The sequence below is a fragment of the Rhineura floridana genome, chromosome 2 (genome assembly GCF_030035675.1).
Source record: "Rhineura floridana isolate rRhiFlo1 chromosome 2, rRhiFlo1.hap2, whole genome shotgun sequence".
NCBI classification, from domain to species: domain Eukaryota; kingdom Metazoa; phylum Chordata; class Lepidosauria; order Squamata; family Rhineuridae; genus Rhineura; species Rhineura floridana.
The window spans coordinates 2,998,441-3,019,576 of NC_084481.1; the positions used below are offsets into that span (position 1 = coordinate 2,998,441).

At 43.3% G+C, this 21,136-nt stretch overlaps 2 protein-coding genes and 1 long non-coding RNA gene across 7 annotated transcripts in view; 2 read left to right on the plus strand and 1 right to left on the minus strand.

Moving 5' to 3' along the window:
• MCM3AP (minichromosome maintenance complex component 3 associated protein) overlaps positions 1 to 5,639 on the plus strand; it is a 97,412-nt gene extending 91,773 nt beyond the window's left edge. For both annotated transcript variants that reach the window (XM_061607629.1, XM_061607630.1), the window contains exons 27-29: positions 442 to 642; positions 1,697 to 1,847; positions 3,266 to 5,639. In XM_061607629.1, coding sequence (XP_061463613.1) covers positions 442 to 642; positions 1,697 to 1,847; positions 3,266 to 3,412 — 499 coding nt within the window. In that variant the 3' untranslated portion in view covers positions 3,413 to 5,639. The remainder of the gene's footprint in view (positions 1 to 441; positions 643 to 1,696; positions 1,848 to 3,265) is intronic.
• Positions 1 to 13,921, minus strand: part of LOC133376150 (uncharacterized) — a 28,379-nt gene extending 14,458 nt beyond the window's left edge. For 2 of the 3 annotated variants that reach the window (XR_009760405.1, XR_009760407.1), the window contains exons 1-3: positions 13,280 to 13,921; positions 1,683 to 1,854; positions 283 to 613 (exon numbers count right to left, since the gene is read on the minus strand). This is a non-coding gene — a long non-coding RNA (uncharacterized LOC133376150). Of the gene's footprint in view, positions 1 to 282; positions 614 to 1,682; positions 1,855 to 6,297; positions 6,367 to 13,279 lie in introns of all 3 variants that reach the window. The other variant, XR_009760408.1, reaches the window with a different exon arrangement.
• A 175-nt stretch (positions 13,922 to 14,096) lies between these two features.
• The window catches only part of LSS (lanosterol synthase), a 34,679-nt gene continuing 27,639 nt past the window's right edge, over positions 14,097 to 21,136 (plus strand). The window contains exons 1-3 of one of the 2 annotated variants that reach the window (XM_061607632.1): positions 14,097 to 14,219; positions 17,291 to 17,462; positions 20,546 to 20,684. In XM_061607632.1, the coding sequence (XP_061463616.1) occupies positions 14,209 to 14,219; positions 17,291 to 17,462; positions 20,546 to 20,684 (322 nt within the window). In that variant the 5' untranslated portion in view covers positions 14,097 to 14,208. The remainder of the gene's footprint in view (positions 14,220 to 17,290; positions 17,463 to 20,545; positions 20,685 to 21,136) is intronic. The other variant, XM_061607631.1, reaches the window with a different exon arrangement.

Sequence of the window (21,136 nt, forward strand, 5' to 3'; positions counted from 1 at the left end):
GTTAGGGGGGAAAAGGGGAGCAGTAAAGAGGTTTATATAACTATGTATGGTGTGGAAAAAATAGAGGTTTTTCTCTGCTCTTGTTATACTAGATCTCAGGGTCATCCAGGGTGACTGGCTAACAGTAGATTCAGGAGAGATAAATGAAAGTACTACTTCACGCAAGATATGCTATTAGCCATGATTTGTTTGTTTATCTGTGATAGCTAAATGGAATCCATGTCCAGAGGCAGTATTTCTCCACATACTAGGTGCTAGGAATCAATAGTAGGTTTAACTTACCCATTTCCTGGGAGCATCATGCTGTGACCTTTGCAAATAGAATGCTGAACGAGATGGAGCCGTGGTTTCATCCTGGACCAATAGAGCTGACTTACCGATATGTCATAATTCTGGTATAAAGCACACAATTGCCTGTGCTTGATATTTCTCATTGTCTAGGTCTGAGATAAAGACTCAGCGTGTTGCAAAGCTGTATTCTTATTCAATGTTTCCAACTGAATATTGTGCCAGCCAGCAAATAGACAACAAAGAACTAAATATTTCCAGTGGAGCAGATCTAACAGTGGCCGTTTCAGAAGTGGAACATCTCCCTGAGTGCCTGTATGAAAAGCTGGAACAGGAGAAAACAGAGAGCAGAAGGTAGCAGTTTTTCTTCTCTTTGCAAGTTGTGGGACACCATAAGTTGATTCCATAGCTTTGAGTAATAGTTCCCAATTCTTACTGTTTGGAAATGATCCCACAGCTTGGAGCAAAAACTCTGCAGTGCATCCCCCCTCCCCTTCCCACCCCACAGAACTGCTCCAGGAAGATACTGTGGTCTGTGGCTTGAGGTTTGTACCCATAGGTCTTATTAACCTAGTCAGATGCACATGATACGCAGTGCAGCAGCTTATGAATGCAAGCAATATCATAATTAGGTTTTTAATGGTTGAGGTGTTCCATTTTGTTGCAGTTCCATAAGCTTAGATACTTTGTCCTGATGTTGAAGGATGAGTTGCCCCCTGGATCCCAGGAACCTTGCAGTCCTGCCTTTTGGAACCGGTATAGCAGGCTTCACTCACCACTGGAGAGTCCAGATAGGGGACTGACTAGTAAACTGAACTCTTCATTTCTGCTAGAAGTTTAAAATTTAACTTAATTTAATACCAAAAGAGCAATGAAGAAAAAGTTTATTTGAAACATTTTTTTACCCACCGTTTGTTACTAAAAGTAATACCCCCAGAGCTTTAAAACAGGAAATGTTATGAAAGACCAATTAAATGAGACACGGCACAGATAGAATCAAAACTTTTTAAACAGTTCAACAAACCACCAGGCTCTTCCAAAGGTCTAGGCGAATAAGTACTGTAAGTCTTCAGCTCCTAGGAGTCGGTATCAATCATTTTGAGAGGGGAGGGAGTTCCACAATTGCAATGCCTGTACAGAAAATATATTCTCCCCTGTTGCTGCATAGCAAGCCCCAGGCTGTTGCTGAATATCGAAACCACTGCCAGGAGGGCATTCCCCATAGATCTTCACATATGGGTGGGTGTATAAAGGAGTAGGCGCTCCATCTAGTGTCTCGGTCCTAAGCTGCTCAGGGCTTTCTTTGTCAATGCATATTCCTTGAAATTGGGTCGGTAGCAGACAAGCAAGCCGCTGCAGTTATTTCAGTTCTTGCATTTTTTTGTGTCTCTTACCTTTGCTGGTCTAGGTTTGATGAGCAGCTCCAACAGTGCTTAGTTAAAGATTCCGAGACATTCCAGGATTCTGTGTCTCTTCCACTTTACCTTCCCGAAACTCTGGTGTCTGTGCCTCATATTATTCACTCTGTGGCCAAAACCCCAGTTTTGAGAAGTCCAGAGGTAAACTCTAGAAGATTATAATAGAAGAAAAGAGATGTTTGCTTTATTTCTGTGGTGTATCTGTAGCTGACTGAATTCTGTGGTATGGGCACAGAGACAAAGGGTTGGAATGTGTGTTGGTAAAATACGCCTGATGTTGGGTTTTCTGGTAATAGTGCTTCTGTGGTTTATCAGACTTGTTAGTGGCTTGTTACCTGAAGGTATTCCAAGTAATTTACACTGTTGAAAACACAAATATTTTATACCCGCCCCCCTCAAAAAAAAACACCCTTACAGAATAAAAACAATCGCCATAAACCACAGGAAGCTTATAATTTAATTTTCACTTACGTAGTACATTCAACCCTGAATAATTACATTTCTGTAATTCCTGAAAGCCTCACGTGTACTTGGGTTGGATCTAAACTAAATTAGTTGAACTTGAGTCACTTTGAAATCAATGGAACTTAATCCATGACTAACTTATCCTATTGAGTTCAACTAACTTAGGTTTGTATAAAATGAACTTGTTCCATTCATGCATTCTTATCCTCTCTCTCCTTTATGTGTTCCCATGTACCCCCCAGATCAGCTCTGGAGGGTTGAGGGAACTCCCAGAACAGACTGGGGGGCACGCAGGGGGATGCTGTATTGTGCAAGCACAAGTCTTTGCACAATCGGGATAACTGTTGGATTTGACCCCAAGTCTGGATCCAGCCCAGTGTATCTAGCAGGTTACACTATCCGCATTGGCTTGGCTAACTGTAGATCAGGGGTGGGCAATCTGTGTTCCTCCAGATGTTGAAGGACTGCAGTTCCCATCCCTAACCATAGCTATGCTGGCTGGAGCTGATGGGAGTTGGAGTCAAGCAACTGTGAAAGGCTACAGGTTTCCTGTCCCAGTTATAGATAGTGTAAGCCATGAGTGCCGCAAGATTGTGCCGTTCCTGCATGAGGGCAGTTAGCTTTGGCAATGAGATAGGATCAGGCCTGCAGTCCTGCCTGCTTCTTTGGCACTGCACTACTCACTGTTTCCCAGTCCAGTAGAACTACCAAACAGAACCACTCCTTGGATGATGCACTTGATGAGTGACCCTGTCACCTACTTTGGACATGGATTGTAACACAGGCAAAAAGAAACTTCTAGCATGTTTAGATGTAGCTTGATAATTGTTTTCTGTAGTCTTTTTAGGGCATGCAGTAATTTTATTTATTTATTGCATTTATATACCGCCCCATAGCTGAAGCTCTCTGCAAGTTGTGTTATGTCATACAGCTACAGCAAAATTCATATGGTAATAGAACATGTTTGTGAATGAATGTGATTCTGAGTTTTGTTAGATTAAGTGTCTCTGGTCATGGGGCAGGGTGGGTATGCTGCTTCGCTGTTGTTCTTTAAAAACCCTTTGCTTTTGACACTTTTCTCTGTCTCTGTTCAGGCTGGAAGCTGGACGGAACTGAGTGACACAGACACCTCTCTCACACATAGACTTACATACTTGAAAGAACTGATCAGGGCTAACAAAGAAGAAGAAATGACTTGTGAACTCCATTTGTCTACATTGCTAAACATGATAGATACTTGATCAGGGTCAGCCTAAATGTGTGAGGCAGGAGAGCTGACAGCAGATGACAAATACACATGAATAGTCTACATGTGTAGAAAACAGCAAAGGCTTTTTGTGGATAAATCTTTATTTGACTCTGTCATACAGTATTTGTATGTGTTTGTATGATGACGTTACATTTCCCTGAAGATGAATTCGTCTTCAGGTTTTTCATTCTAATTTTACCTTGACTTTTCCTATACACACTTACTTGGAATAAGCCCCATTGAATTTGGTGGGACTTTGTTCCAGGTAAACCTGCTTGGGCTTGAGAATTCAGTTTTTATACTGAGTTGCACATCTCTGCAGAATCTTTTTCCTATGCCTTGTCACAGAATGAAACTCCTCCGTGCTATTGATGAACTAGCCAATTGCCTGGGCCCAGAATCAACAATATTTTCTTCTATTACTCCCCTGCACAAGGTGATAAGAGACTGAAGAGCGTGCCTTATCTCTCCTTCCATCTAGCATGTCTGCTCCACCTCCATGACCACCAACAGTTCACGTGAACATACAGTATTCCACTGGGTCTACATGTGTGTATGGTGTAGACTTGGCTCACATGGCCAAATCCCACATTTTTTTTATTTGGCAAGTGGACTTATGTTCATCTTGTTGTATACACATAAGGCCCCATTCAAATGTTACGCTCCCACATGAATGGCTGCTGGTACTGGATGTGGGGCAAATGTGTAATTGGACAGGAAGATAATGCTCACTGTTGCTCATGTTTCCTGTCATGTGTAGGGGAGTGATAAGAGGAAGTATTGTCTAATCTGGTCTCTTGATTTGCTTGACTGCTGCACTGCGATGTGGCTTGAAGAAAAAACTTAAAGCAGTTTAATTAGACATGATGCAGTTTAATTAGACTTCCTTTTTACAACTAGATGCCAACATGGAAGTCATTTCCATGTTGGATTTTTTGTGAATCTTGCTTGTAGATAGTGTGGCAGTTCTATATTTGTGGTGTTTGCTCTATGTCAACGAGATGAATATTATGTATATGTTGGTGTATGCATAGCATTCATATATGGAACTGACATCTAGGGAGGAATTTCCATGTGTGAAGTGGCCTTAGTTTGAATTACAGGTGAGGTTAGTCTCTTGTCACGAAGGAGGCTCGAATTGGGGGGGTTAGACAAAAGGTATTTTAGAGATTCTTTTCGGACAGAAATGGGTTATATGCAGAGGTGTCCTACCCATGCCATTACAGATGTGCTGCATTCCGCAGAAGCAGATTAGGAGCCAGAAAGGCTGAGATTTCTTTTCACCAACATTGAAAGAGCTACTTAATCCCAAATGCCAAAAACTAACTAACAGAAGGTCTCACCCAGGTGGAAAAGAATAGAATATTTCTGTTGCATTTACATGGCTTTCATAAACATGGAAAAATCACACCCTAAGGATCAAAATAATATGTGACTCTAAAATAGTATAATCAAATATGTTTGGATGTTGCATGGTTATTTTATTTTTCTATAGATCCAGTTTAAGGGCAGCTTTTTTCACTTGGCATTTGTTTATAATAAAAATTCTAACCCAGGATGGTTTCAAGTGCACCTGTTAGCATTGACAACACGGGCATGCTGTATCTCTCTCATACATTTTTGGGATATCTATGTCTGCCTCTGACATAAATATTTTGTACACTGTCATTTTCATTAATGAATGGAAACACTTCTATTAAGTAAATTGTAAGGTGGAAAGCAGGTGCAAAAAATACTGTAGAAGCTTAAGCACCCTGGAGGTTTTTGCATCATCATGAGAGCGCTATTCTGACTGTTTTTGTTAAATTACCATGGACAAACTGGTGTATGTATATTTTAGAAGTGATCTGTATTGTGTGCTGCTAGGTTTTTCATAATAGGGCATCTTTTAATGTCTTTATCACCAAAAAAGTCCATATCTCCATATCCATATCTTTATCACCAAAAAAGCCATGACCTGATGAAAATACAGATATTGTAAAGTTGGCAAGAACTTAAGAATCAGAAACTTGATACTCTGCATATTTCTTTTAAAATTTATGTTACTTTCCGTTCTAATGTGTGCTATTTTAGAGTGTCCTTACCTTTTTACTTTAGTACAATGTGTGATTTCATACAAATATTTATATTGTGGCAGGCTAACCTGTCTAAGGCCCTAATGTTTTCTTTGCAGTATTTTAGATATTGTATATACTTTTACGGTCCATTATAGGTGATGATGTAGAATAAATAAAAACTATTTTAACACCTTTGGAGTGATACTTTAAATTATTACTAATAGTGCCATATATGTACATGGTGTTTTTCAAATAACAGGTTTTACAGGTCCCTACCACATGGGGCTTGCAATTTCAAACAGACAGAAGGGAAAGTAGCAGAGGGTGGAGGGGATGGAGGCAGGGGTAAACAGATATGATGTGCAATTGTTTCCATTACATGCATTTTGGCTTAGTTAAAATATAGTATTGAGACTAAAAGAAAGGTTTCAAAATTTTCTTGTAAACAGGGAGTTTTGAGAAGAGATTTGAAGTACATGAGGTGGTTGGACCATTTGGGGAGTCTGTTTCATGCAAAAGGGGTAGGAAGAAAGAGCAGAGTTGTTTCAGGGAACAGGGAACTTTTGTATGATTGAGAGTTACGGAGCTGAATGAGCAAAGGTCACAGGAAGGGATGTATCAAGATATAAGAATGAAGAGATGGGACAGCAGGGAAGATCATGGAAGGTTTTGAAGGTAAGGTGCATAATTCAGACTGAACAGGAAGCCAGTGTAAGGAAGGAGTATCACATGGTCAGAGCAATGAGAGAAGTGAATGATTGATTATAGAGTGAATAGAGTAGATAGACCAGCATGGAGAACTGCCAACAATGTAGCTCACCGATGTTCAGCTGAGGTGGTCTCTTCCTCAAGAACCACCACCACAAGGCTGATCAAGAACTAACTTGCCCTGAGGAGAGGAGATACATAGTTTTGAAAACGTTCTTCCCCCTTATGGCTTGTGTTGAAGGAAAAACTTTCCAGACCAAAGATTGTGTTCCAAAGGACAGAGGTTTATTGATCAATAACAAAAGATACCAGTATGCATAATAGGAGAGGAAGCTCTCTCGAACTTCACTCTGCCAATAAACAGGAAAACATTGCTTTTATAGTGATTTAAGCATCATACATACATTGTACCGTATGACCCCTTTGGGCCAATCCTTACCCAAGTATCCTCCCCTGAGGGCAGGTACCTGGTCCCAGTATCTCAAACTGTTTGTGTCCATTTAGAGAAAGAGGAAGGACCCTTTGCCCATGTTTTGACATCTCACAAGGTACAAAACAAGACACCCAAAAACATCTAAAGAGTTCTAAACTTTACTCAATACATTTTCAGCATATGTGGTTTCTCCTAAGAAACATTCTTACAACAGTTCCTCTTTTTCTTTAACACTGAGTTGCCTTGATTGTGGCTCCGGAAACTTGCTAACCACAAACCACAATCTCTTCTGACAAAGTGTTAGGAGAACATCCAAACAAAATACTTCCCCATTATATTGAACACTGCAAACAATATATTTTAGCCATAATAAATTAAACAGAGTAAATATTTTTGGCCTGAAGGAATACAATCGAAATTCCTTTCACACTTGCCATGGCTGATCTATTATATGGTTGTAATTTCTGCTTATTTAATATTTCTATGTTAATTGCTTTGTTAGGTTGAGGGGACCAAGTTGAGACAATGAAAGACTAAGGAGACCAGATTTTGCTGAGGGGACAGACAGGAAGGGCCATCCTTTATAAACTTGTAAAGAAAGCATCAAGACATGACTGACTGACTGAATATGGAAGGGTGGGGCAAAGGAGAGAAAAAAGTCAAAGGGAAAACCAAGCCTATGACTCTTATCAACAGATTGGATGGTGACCTCAACGGATAAGAACAAGGACAAAGAGCTTGGGAGGAAAAATTAGAAGTTTGACCTTTGACATACTGAGTTTGAGATTATGAGGATGAAGCATACAAGAAAAAAATTGGATTAAGTACTTGAAAATATGTGGGACTGGATGGAGAGGGGTGTCAGGAGCTGGGTGTCAAACACATTGGTATTGCAATCAATAGGATGTAATGAGGGAACCCAGGGCCAGAGACAATAGCAGAGGACCAAGTGCAAAGATCTGGGGGACTCCAAAGAAAAGAAGACAAATAGAGGAACAGCTTCCACCTAAAGAAACATTGAATCCAGTTAGATATTACGAGTTAGGAAACAGTTTAGGATTGGTAAAAATAAAGTTCAAAAAGTCAAGAGGGTCTAATCACTCCCAAATGTTTGGGAGTTGTTTAAAAACAGTATTAGAAGCTCAATTGTTTACTGCAAATCAGGAAAGGTACCACCAGGGCCAAGAGGATACTGCTGCGGTTAACAAGCATGTCAAAGAAGTTATTAGAGGTAAGGTTTCCTTCAAAAAATGGAAATATTGTCCAAATGAGAATATAAAGGAACACAAACTCTGGCAAATGAAATTCAAGAAACTCTAAGGGATGCTAAAAAAGAATTTGCGGAGCATATTGCTAAAACAAAAACCACCAACAAAAAATTATTTAAATACATTCAAAGCAGAAGACCATCTAGGGAAGCAATTGGACCCTTGGATGACAAAGGAGGCAAAAGTAGGATAAGGAGGCTGCAGAGAAGCTAAATGAATTCTTTGCCTCTGTCTTCAGAGTGGAGGATGTAGGGCAGCTCCCTGTGCCTGAACTACCTTTTGCAGGAAGAGAGTCTGAGAAACCAAAGCAGATAGTGATGACAAGGCTTAAAAGCCCACCCTGCATCCATTGGTCTGCAACAATTACCGGCCAGTCACAAATACCCCCTTCTTAGGGAAGGTGACTGAGAGGGTTGTAGCACAGCAATTGCAAGTACTCTTGGATGAAACAGGTTATCTTGACCTGTTCCAGTCTGGGTTCAGGCCTGGTTATGGGATTGAATTGGCTTTGGTCGCCCTGATGGATGACCTTTATCGGGAGAAGGACGGGGAGTGTGACCCTGTTACTCTTACTCGATCTCTCAATGGCTTTTGATACCATTTACCATAGTATCCTTCCAACTTGGTGAGATGGGTATCAGAGGCACTGTTTTACAGTGGTTCCAATCCTATGTCCAAGGTCGTTTTCAGATAATAGCATTGGGTGATTATCTTTTGGCCCCCTGGCAGTTGTGCTGTGGGGTGCCGCAGGGTACCATCTTATCCCCCATGCTGTTTAACATTTATATGAAGCCCTTGGGAGTGGTCATCAGGAGATTTGGGGCAAGGTGTCAGCAGTACGCTGATGATACCCGGCTCTATTTCTCTGTAACATCTGAATCGGGAGAAGCTGTGCAAGCCCTGGACCGCTGCCTGGACTCAGTGTTGGGCTGGATGAGGGCCAATAAACTGATTTTGAATCCTAGCAAGATGGAGGCACTGTGGGTTGGTGGTTCCCCAGTTCAGATAATTGGTCAGTTGCCTGCTTGGATGGGGTTGTACTCCATCTGAAAGAGCAGGCTGGTAGTCTGGGAGTGCTCCTGGATCCATCTTTGTCACTAGAGGCCCAGGTGACCTCAGGGGATAAAAGTGCTGTTTACCAGCTTTGGGTGATAAGACAGCTGCAGCCGTTTCTGGACCGGGATAGCCTGACTACTGTGGTCCACGCACTGGTAATCTCCAGGCTGGATTATTGTAATGTGCTCTATGTGGGGCTGCCCTTGAGGTTGGTCCGGAAGCTGCAGCTGGTGCAAAATGTGGTGGTGAGACTACTCACTGGAGTAGGGTATCGCCAACATGTTACCCTGCTGCTGAAAGAATTGGACTGGCTGCTAATTTGCTATCTGGCCAAGTTCAAGGTTCTAGTTTTGGTGTACAAAGCCCTATACAGCTTGGGACCAGGATACCTTACTCCTTATGTACCCAGTTGATTACTGCGCTCTGCAGGTGAGGGCTCCTGCAGATACCAACTTATCAGGAGGTCTGTTCCGCACAACATAGGAAATAGACCTTTAGTGTGGTGGCACCTACCCTGTTCCATGTTCCGATATCCGTTCTGGGCTATAATACTCTTTTACGCAAAACAGCCCGGAACGGTGACTTCCCAATCAGCCAGACCTACCAAAATTCACCAACCACACATGTTGCTGCCTCTCCTTTTGTTGGGAAATGGGAGATAACACAGGATAACCCAGGAACCTCTGGGGTGATCAGCAATACCCTTTCTTGCTGTTTGTAGGTCCACTAAGCAGCACTATTGGTGCTGCTACCAGGTTGCGAATGGCTGGTGAATTGGGGAGAGAGAGAGAAAGAGAGATTGGAGGGGCTAGTCGGCTGGCAGAAGGGGGAGAGAAATTGAGTTTGGCTTCTGTGAAATAGATGTGCTATCACAGGAAAAAAACGGGTTTCAAGAAGTGCTCTTGTGTGCTTGGGCTCAGACTCCACCTCTGCCTTGTATTCAAGTTTTGGGCCAAACCTCACCAGTTTGCTTTCTGTGAAATGAGTTTCTGACACAACTACTTTCAAAATCAAGGTTAGTAAAGTCTGGAACCTGTGGGAGGGACTTCTACTCATTGGGCAGAGCGCATGAGGTGGAGGCAGAAGAACTTTCCAGTCAAAAGGCTCTCAGGCACGAAGGCTGGAGAACAGGACCTTGGACAGCCACTGCCAGTCTGAGGGCCAAACTAGATGAGATACCAATCAGCAATAAACAATTGCACAATGAGCTTTGCAACACTAAATTGAAGGTGCAGGGCAGCTGATCCCTAGTGGGGTCCTGACATGGGGGCTTTAGTCCCTGCGCCTGCTATTTACATTGGGGAATTTTTTTCAGCTTATAAAGGGGGTCCCATGTTCATAAAGGTTGGGAACCACTGGCTTACTACAAAAACCTTGCTAGGAAACCAAAACAACAATGTACTATATTGTTTATAGTATTATAGCCCGGAACGGATGTCGGAACGTGGTTTGCGTGGAAGTTTTGTGTCTTACTGCATGCACCCCATGTAGTCATGTGGGACTGGTGAATTTGGTGGGTCTGGCTCGCTGGGAAGTCTCTGTTCTGGGCTGTTTTACGTAAAAGCGTATTATAGCCTGGAACGGGTATCGGAACGTGGTTTGTGTGGAAGTTTTGTGTCTTATTGCATGCATCCCATGTAGTCATGTGGGACTGGTGAATTTCAGAGGTCTGGCTCGCTGGGAAGTCACTGTTCCGGGCTGTTTCATTCCGTTCCGGAGGGCATTTCAGTTGTTAAAGGGTTAATAAAATCCTATCGGAATGGTTTTTGTTCCTAAATGTTGTTCTCAAGTGTCTATAACACATCCCAGTGTTTTTGGCATCAATTTCTTTTATAAAAGGCCTGTTCCAGCCTGTTCCGTTCAGGCTTTTACACCATCCTGATGGCAAACTGAAAGTAGTGTAAAAATTATGGATAGCGGTGGTAGCTGGAGCTCCTCAAGAAGGAGTTCCATTCCCCCCCTGCAAAAAATGCTATAGTTTGATAAAGAGCCCTCTTAATTCAGAAGCGTTTGAAGTTTGGTCTGTCTGAGCCAGGAGTGACTCTTCTTAGACATTGTTGGACTTCAATTCGCATCAGCTCCTGTCAGCATAGTCAATAGTAAGGACTGATGAGATAAAAGGTAAGTATGTAAATCCAGGAATGCCGGTACAATACAAATAGCAAAAAAGAAACTTAACTTTTAAAAAACCTAAAAACTGCAGTCTTATATTTTTGTTAGGACGAATGAAAATGTCACAAAGCAGAGAGATTTCTAGTTCTCCAGACTCCTCCTTCAGGTTGGATATTGAGCAAAGGAAGGACAAGAGGAGGTGGGGGGGAAGTTTAGTTATGATGGTGAAAAAGTCGGAAGAACGCAAAAGCCTGTTGCCTCTATTTGCCACGTATTGGTTCTAAATTTTCCCTACTGGAGCACACTTTTGGGCTTCCCCATCATCCTCTACCCTTTCCTATCCAATCCGCGCTTTATTTAACCCCCAGGCTAAAGGCAGTGGCGTCACTAGGGTTGGTGTCACCCAGTGCGGTAACTCATGGTGTCACCCCCCTGGACCTCCTCCCGTACCAGACCATACAGAATCCTTAGTAATGTTTTTTTGTACTAATGTTACTCGTAAATCGTAATTCCCATATATCACTGAATGTAATGGCAATAGTAGTGACATAAACAACTAGCAAAATTAAAATCACACCTTTAAATTACAATATCATATGCACAGCCTAAATGTATTTACATTTATACATAGTTTCATGTGGTTAAAGTGAAAATTCACCACTGAGATTAGGGAGCGGAAGGAATATGGCAAGCAGAGCCGCCCCTAGACTGGTTGTAAGTAAGGAGGTAGGCAGGCCAGACTGGCAGATGGGGGTCGGCTGAGGGCAGACTTAGCTTAGTGGTGTGGTGCCCTACTTGCCCTAATTAATGAATCAGCCTCCAGTGGAACTTTAGTGTCGTCCCCTCAGTTATTTTGGGAGTTAATGGCATTCCATATGAGAATCATGGTTCCACACACACACCCTGCAGTAGTGCAGATTTAGGAACTTTTACTGTTGTGTAATTTTTATAGAGGTGAAAGAGCCAGGCTTAATTGCTCCCTTCCTAGGAAGACTTTAGAAAGGTTTAGAGCTTTCCTGGACACTGATAATGCAACCTGAACCTCATGTAACCGGTAGGGCTGGGAAGGACTCTGGTCTGAAACCATGGAGAGCTGCTGCCAGTCAGTGTAGACAATCCTGAGCTAGATGGACCAGATGACATAAGGCAGCCTTCTATGGGTCCTGCTCAGAGGAGGCCCACTTTAATTAATGGACCTAAGTTACAGTGCAATCCAATATATGTCTACTCAGAAGTAAGCTCCATTAGGTTCAATGCGACTTTCTCCTATGTAAGTGTGGATAAGAGAAAAGTCAATTCATTTGAAATGTGGTGCTGGAGGAGAGCTTTGCGCATACCATGGACTGCGAAAAAGACCAATAATTGGGTGTTAGAACAAATTAAACCAGAACTGTCACTACAAGCTAAAATGATGAAACTGAGGTTATCATACTTTGGACGCATAATGAGAAGACAGGATTCTCTAGAAAAGACAATAATGCTGGGAAAAACAGAAGGGAGTAGAAAAAGAGGAAGGCCAAACAAGAGATGGATTGATTCCATCAAGGAAGCCACAGACCTGAACTTACAAGATCTGAACAGGGTGGTTCATGACAGATGCTCTTGGAGGTCACTGATTCATAGGGTCGCCATGAGTCGTAATCGACTTGAAGGCACATAACAACAACAAGAAGTGTGTACTGGATTGCAGCCTTAGTCATGTCCATTAAGTTCAATGGGTCTGCACTGAGTAAAGACTAGCACTGAATACCACCCAATACAATTAAAAACAAAATAAAACATTTAAAACAATTGAAACAACTAAAAGCATGTTTAGAATTTTGTTTGGAAGAAGAATTTGGCTAAAATGGGGGGGGGGGCTTTGAGATTCCATTATGGCACTTCCCCTCCAAAATTTCCAGCACTGCTCCCATGTAAGTGTACCTAGGTTTGTAGCCTGAGCAGTAGACCCGTTGAAAATACGGGGCATGATGACTTGATCCATTCAGTTCAATGGCCCTACTTTGAGTAGAAGTGAATTGGCTAAATAAAACACAACCCAGTGCTTTATTGCTGACACGCTTGCCGCCCTGTGCTCTTTTCAAACCATTTATTTCAATGCCTCTACTCTGAGTAGGGCTGCTACGCACCCCTCCACTAAGTGTAAGCCCCCGCAGAGCTCAACGGGGTTCCCCACCAGGGAAAGTGAGACTAGGCAAGCGCAGCCTTGGAGGATCATGACTTACCCGAGCTGGCCGGCTGCTTGCTCGGGGCTGTCCCTAACAGCCTAAAGCCAGGAGGGATTTTCTGGGTTGCTTTGCGGCATGCCCGGCCTCAGGCTGCTGGAACTGCGGAGCGGCAGAGAGATTGCACCATTCTGCCAGCCTGCGAGGCGGCAGGGCGGGTGCTGAGTCAAGAGGGCAGTTGCCGCGCTCGCTCCTCTCTCTCTCTTCCTTGGCCGCGCCCGCCGCTTCCCGGCCGCGGTGCCTAGGGCGGGGGGCGGCTCGTGGTGACGCCCGGTGCGGCCCGCACCCGCCGCACCGCGGTAGTTACGCCCCTGGCTAAAGGACCGAGTTCTTGTTTCACGGCTTCAGACGTTTTAGTTCGTCCTAGTAATAGTATTGCTCCTCTGTGGGTTTTGGCTTTTTGTGTTTTTAATGGAAACAAAAAGCCTTCTTCTTTTAATTATTCTTCACAATTCCCTTGCATGGAATTTTCCCCACTGGATTTCCCCCTCGTTATTTGGGTAATAATCACTCAACTAACCCAGTATGGATTATTCTCAACGTTTGTCCGCTTAACACATTTGTTGTGAACCGCCTCGAGAGCTTCGGCTATGGGGCGGGATAGAAATCTAATAAATAACTAAATAAACACTACAAGCAATGCCCCGCCCACAATCTCCTTTGAGGGCTCTTCTAATTGGTCGAGGCCAAGATGGGCTCATATCAGTCTAGATCGCATGTTACGCCGTGCACTTCGGGAGTCGTAGTTTACCAAAACGGAATACTCTGGCAGCTGCTTCCAGTAAGGACTTCATATCCCAGCATGCTACAGGGTCAAGCGCGATGTATAATGGGTGGCTCCTGCCGACAACATCGCTCTTTAATTCATCTTTTCATATGCCGGTGCGATTTCAAAGTGTGTGTTGTGGATACCTGGCTTGAGGAACAAGATGAATGGGACGTGAGTATTATCTGTCCTCTCGCAGGGACTTCAGCTTGCCTGATTTTTCACCTTTAATTGTTTTTACTAAATCTGTAATCCGATTTTCTTTCGTTATTTATAAGGAACAGAGCGGACGCAATATTCTTCCCGGTTACTCACTTTCTGTTCTGGTCAGTGAATGCAAAGATATTGGGACAGTTTGACAAGCCTTTGCTGCTTATTTTTACTTTTTATGAAAACTTAATTGTATAACAAAATAAATTTGAACATATTAGGGTAGCTGTATTTAGGGAATGGCTATTCCACGTAGGTTCATATACATACATTTCCGCACACCCCGTGCCCTTAAACTCTCTCATTACGAACTGTTTAGCTATTGCCTAAGGAGAATTATAGTTGCTTGCAGTCTGTACTTAATTTTTTTCTTTAAAGTACCAAGGCTGAAACCCTTCTGCTCTGAAAACGATTTTCTCCCTAGCAGTCCTTGCAATATGACGTGTAATTAGTATCAGTGAGAGAAATTAACTTTGTAGATGCTCAAAACACCTCTGATAATGCCTCATATTTGCTGGGGCCAAATCCTGATACGGAAACCAAGTTCTGAGACTGAGCATTAATTAAGTCCTTATCAGGACAGCCCTTTATTCCGGACTGTACTTTTTCCACTTGCAGGTTTGTGCGTGTGTGTCATTTTTCAGTATTCCATCCACATAAAATAATTCAGGAGATGAAACCTATTTTATTCTTAATTTGGATGGATATAGCTGGTACAACATGGTGCTTCTGTAAGGTAGTTAGAGCAGAATTAAACTTTAAAAAAAGGCAGGTGAGAGTGACCCAAAACAATTAATAGGGGTGTGTGTATAGAAAACACCATAAATTTCTGCTAAATAAGTGCAAACAATATTTCTAAAACACCTCTGATTATATAAATAAGAAATCTCTCTGGCAAAACACACCATAGCCACTTTTAGAGTTAGCATCATTTTTCTAACCATGCAATTTGAACACCTGCATGACAGGTACAATTTCAATAGATCCACCTTTTCCCCACAAGAAGATTCAGTGACATGGGAAACTTCACCCATTATGCATCTGTTCATTTTTTTTATTCCTCATTATACTTTGAATTTTTGCACAGTAAAATATGCACAGTCCTAGGACAAAACAGGGATGCAATAACTGCAACTGTACTTCCTACAGAAAATCTTTGCTGAAATCTCAAAATGTGGATGTAATAATGGACCACTTTGCAAAAACACAGCTGGTGAGTGGGGATTAAATCCTGCTGCCTTGGCTGTGAGATCTTGTTCCCTGCTGGGAACAGGACTGCACAGCCAAGGCAGCATTAAACCCTGTCCTCCCGCCCACCTACATAAGAACATAAGAACATAAGAAGAGCCTGCTGGATCAGGCCAGTGGCCCATCTAGTCCAGCATCCTGTTCTCACAGTGGCCAACCAGGTGCCTGGGGGAAGCCCGCAAGCAGGACCCGAGTGCAAGAACACTCTCCCCTCCTGAGGCTTCCGGCAACTGGTTTTCAGAAGCATGCTGCCTCTGACTAGGGTGGCAGAGCACAGCCATCATGGCTAGTAGCCATTGATAGCCCTGTCCTCCATGAATTTGTCTAATCTTCTTTTAAAGCCATCCAAGCTGGTGGCCATGACTGCATCTTGTGGGAGCAAATTCCATAGTTTAACTATGCGCTGAGTAAAGAAGTACTTCCTTTTGTCTGTCCTGAATCTTCCAACATTCAGCTTCTTTGAATGTCCACGAGTTCTAGTATTATGAGAGAGGGAGAAGAACTTTTCTCTATCCACTTTCTCAATGCCCTGCATAATTTTATACACTTCTATCATGTCTCCTCTGACCCGCCTTTTCTCTAAACTAAAAAGCCCCAAATGCTGCAACCTTTCCTCGTAAGGGAGTCGCTCCATCCCCTTGATCATTCTGGTTGCCCTCTTCTGAACCTTTTCCAACTCTATAATATCCTTTTTGAGATGAGGCGACCAGAACTGTACACAGTATTCCAAATGTGGCCTGATGCCACTAGTGATATCAGTAGGTGGACGCAGTGTGGGGGAAAATACCTTCACAGGCCAAATTGGACTTCTTAAGGGGCCCTGATTGGTCTGGAGGCTGGAGGTTCCCTACCCCTGCGCTCAGGACAGCTGAAGATGCAAGACCAAGGGAAGTGTGGATGTATGGAATTCATGGTGCAAGCAAGAACGATATGGAACCCTAATTACAATTTCCAGATTTTCTGGTTCATGAAGGAATTTATAAACACCTTAACCCTTCTCTTAAACCAAACACATACCTCATAATTTTGGTGCCTCATAACTTTGGGCATATGCAAAGGATTTTCAACAAATCAGTAAAGGAAGACACCTGCTATTTGAAGTGGCAAAAGGAGAAGGGACACTCCTACGCCTCACAACAATAGTTTTTAAACTGCTATAACTCAGCCCTTTATTGGTTTTAAAAATTCTTTTAGTACAAATGATACCTCTCCCCAGGTTCTTTTCCAAGCCAAATTTCATACTTACAGGGCAAACCATCTTGTTTGTAAGATGAATAGAATTTTCAGACTTTATAGTCATAGAAGATTAAAAAGCCCAGCCACCTGAAGTCCACAGCAGTATCCACATAGGAAGTGTTCTGCAACAGTTTAGTTTGAAGATTAAGTAGTTTGGGGACACTTTTTGGAACACCCCCCTTAGTGCTCTGTTATTTTTAGTCTGAAATATAACAAATGGTGGCAGCGGTGAAGAGAATAACAATACCAGTATTCAGAGTCTCTGGGAATACTAGTATTAGGACGTGACTGGTGGTTGCCTAGCAGGGGGATCTGTTGAGATCTGTGCTAGAGTGGGGAGAGAAAAAATAAAATAAAGGACAGTCCAGACTGGTGGAGTCCCTGGTGGTGCCTAGTGACAGGCAGTAGCCACACGCAGGTAGGAACCTGACAGGGAGAGCCAGGGAAGGGCGTCACCCCCCCCTTAGTGCTCTGTTATTTTTAGTCTGAAATATACTAAGATTAGTACTGTCTCTGAGGTTTATCTATGTCTTCCTTGTCACTCTTTTTAGATGTTTGCGGAGAAGACGAGGTGGCCCATATAAAACAGAACCTGCTTCAAACTTAACCCTCTGGCGCTTGAGTAATGAAGAGGGTCGGCAGCGGTGGCAATATCTGGCAGATGGTGAGGGTGGTGATCGGGAACAAACTATGTTGGAAGCTCACTCTCTAGGGCTGGACACGGTAGGTGACCAATATTCTTCGTAACTTATGAAGTTCTGAAAGTGGGATGCATCCATGCAAGAGCACATCCCAGTTGCTTTAGTACTGGTTGGTTCTTTTGATTGCATACTTTAGGAAGTGTTTTCAAACTTCCTTTTGTCTCAGGACACACGGACTTGTCTGCTGAGGAACTCCTATGCATTACAGAAGATTTGAAGACATGCTCTGTTCATGTGGGTTACTGGCAAAACCCATGGAGCTTCAGCGCTGCCCTGTGTGACAGAAAAAAGGCCCTAATCAGTGGTAGTATTGTTATAGAAATTGTTGTAAAGACCTCAACCCAAAAACCTATGCAGACTTTCTTGAGAATAAGTCCCATTGTGCTTAGTAGGACTGGCTTCCGAGTATGTTATACTTAAGATTAGGCTGCAAAGCACTTTCCATGCTGACACTTTTTATGTATAACAACTACTACAATTATATAAAGTGCATGTCACAAGCAACTCCACTGAAGTTCATTCCATTTGAAACTAAGAAAGCCACCAGCATTTCAGTGCTTGTTTGCATGATCAGGCACACTCAAATGCTTATTAAGGCAAATCAACAAGTTTAATTTATACTGACAAGGGAGTACAGGATGTACTGTAGGCACAACCTATGCACATTGTTCCTTAACGTACTATGCACAGAGTGATGTGCTATGAATATAATAAATATCTTCCTATGTATATGATACAGAACTAGAACTGCATGATTTCAGTGATGAATATACTTGGGTAGTAAGTTTCTGAATGGTAATTAAAGCCTGGGTAGTCAGTGTTGATTCTGGTAGAGCTGTTACTCTTTCAGTCGTTTAATGCCATGTGGAAATCCAGCTTTGAAGCGTTCCTGGCATGAAGGTGCATTAATGGGAGGAAGCTCCCCCTGCTGAATCTTTACCTGTTAACTCAGATTTTAAAGGCACAGAAAAAAGTTGGCGACCTTTAGTGTGGTCATTCTGCATCAAGTTACACACTTCAACATCTACTATACAAGTCTATGCATGTCTACTCAAAAGGAGCCTGCTGGATATCCCAGGTATATAGGACTGCAGCCTTGCTTAGATAGACAAGGAATCCACTCCCAACCATCTGCTATTGTTAGTCACCATTGGTATGACCCATCCCCCACTTCCAACAGGATGCTCATATAGGACAAGTAGAAATTCAACCGTGTAAGTTTCTCCATCACTGTGTTTTTGTGTATGTGTAAGCTTTAACGGTTAACATTTAACCTGTTGAAAGTCCACATGTCATCTGCTAAGGGGGAGGAATCCTGTCAGCCAGCCAGCCAGCCAAAGTACTGAACAGGGATTCAGCATCTTCCTTGGATATAACAATGAGTAAAAATGCATCAGGCGAGAAATAAGTAATGGTGAGGAAGAGAGTGAAACAATAACAGGATACAAAAGGCCTTTTCTCCTTGGCTGTCCTATATATGAAGTCTCATTTGGATGCGCGTGAAGAAAGTCAGTTTGCAGTGCAATTTTTTTAGATGTGGCTCCCTAGGAAGTGTCTTTAGGATTACAGCCTCTGAATACAATTACGTATACTGTATGTATGTATGTAGGTAGGTAGCAAAGCCCTACTGTACACGATGAGACTGATGCCCAAGTAAATGGGGACAGGATTGGGCAGACTGTAACCTCTCTGAAGTCTCAAACAAGCCAATGGGCTTCCCAGATTCAGGGGCCAATAAGGAACTGAATAACCAACTTTAGCGTCTTCTGCCTGGGCGTGGATTTCCCCTGTTGTTCAAACCCAGTTCCTTCAGGCCCGGGGGGGGGGGGGAGGAGGGAAGAGGAACCAAGTCCCTCCCAGGCAAGTTCGGGAAACCCAATGAAAAGGAGAAAGCAGCTCTTCCCCTTTCTACTTCCTCCCTGGGTGGTGGCTCTTACATGCCATCGCTTCTAACTTTTTTTCTTCTCTTCCTAGCAACAAAGGGGAGGGGGAATGGACTTTTCTTCTTCCAGAGTTTACCAAATTGTGGAGGCTCTGTTCCCTTCCGGTCACTTCTTTCTCTGGCCCGCTTGTTGTTGCCTTCACTCCGTTTCCCGCTCTCCTGTTCTTGTGCAGTGCTTCACTTTTAATAATGACTGTGTTTAACAACCAGCTCGCAAAATTCCCAAAAATTTAGCATTCGGCTCTCGTGAGCCGGTACGAGCCGGCTCCAGCACACCACTGGCCCTAATGCATCCCCAATGCTCCCTGGCACCTGCATGTTGAAGGGAAAGAGCAGTAATGGTGGGAGAGTGTGTCTTTCAGGAGAGTTTGTCTTTTATGAATTTTGCATTGAGGGATTCCTAATCAGTTTCCAGGGAATCTCAACTCATCTGAGGCTGCAGTTTCTTTCCCTAAATGTTGCAGAGCCATCTTCAAAGATGGTATTTTCCCCAATGCCAACACCACTGGGATTGACAGCTGACCACCTCTTTGCTCTAAGAAATGTAGCACTACTAAAATACCTGATCCTGGGATTTTGCTTTTAATTCTCATGTGATTGGGAAAGTTTTTTCCTAGCCGCCTTACTTCTGCTGGAAAAAAATACTTTGAAAAAGCCCTGAATTGTCCCATACGCTGCATTATTGCCCCCTCTTTCCCTTGCCCACAACGTTTGGCTGTTCCTTCAGCCTCCCTTATGCTCCCCGCTGGAAAATTGGTTGGCCCTAGTTGGAACTATCCTGCATTTTGGTTCCAAAGATCAATACTCAGTCATCAAATTCCCAGAGTGTCAAGTTGGTATGCCACCCTTCAGGAGGCATGGGCACTTGCTGAGAGGACACCCCAAGGTCCTTCCTGATATATGCCAGAGACTTTTTTTCATCTTCGGTATGTCAGTTTGGCTAGGCCATTCTCCTCCCAGATATTGCCCTTCTTTTCTTGTTCATTTGCTCCTCCCTTGCCCTCTCCCTTTCCTCTAGGAGTACTGCTTGAACGAGGCAGGAGACCAAGAAATTACTCCCTGGAGGTATTCATTCATTCTCTTTCCCTGTTGGTCACGAGCCTAAATTCCTGTTAGAGTTACCTGTGCCTCCTTCCCTATTCTTTTTAATTTGTATTTGGCAGAGTAAATTCTTCCCTGACTTGCTGAAGGCCCGCACAGCACAGGAGGCAGCGATGAATGGGATGAAGTTTTATTCAGGCCTACAAGCAGAAGATGGCCATTGGGCTGGGGACTATGCAGGGCCTCTCTTTTTAATGCCAGGTACAGTTACTGTGTGTCAGTTCACTGAGTTTTCCCAAACTGGACAAGCAACGTTCATCAAGGTGTTGTGTAACAAATCATAAAGTAAAGATATTGCGCTAGGCAAATCCCCATCACCACCAAGAGGGAGACCGAGCGGGTGAGGGGGGTGGGCCTGGCTTCTCCTCCCCGCTGCCTGATTGCTTGCTCCTTTGCTTGGCTCTCCAGACAAATGAGCGGGTTGCGGTGGTGGCAGCCGGGAACATAGAACAGGAAAATAGGAAGCTGCCTTATACCATTAGTCCATCTAGCACAGTATAGTCTGCACTGACTGGCAGTGGCACTTCAGGATTCCATGCAGGGATTGATTCTGGGACCTTCCATGTGGAAGGCAAATTCTCTACCACTGAGCGACGGCGCTTCCCTAATGCACACACCTACGCACACAATCTTCGTTCTCTCACACACGTGCT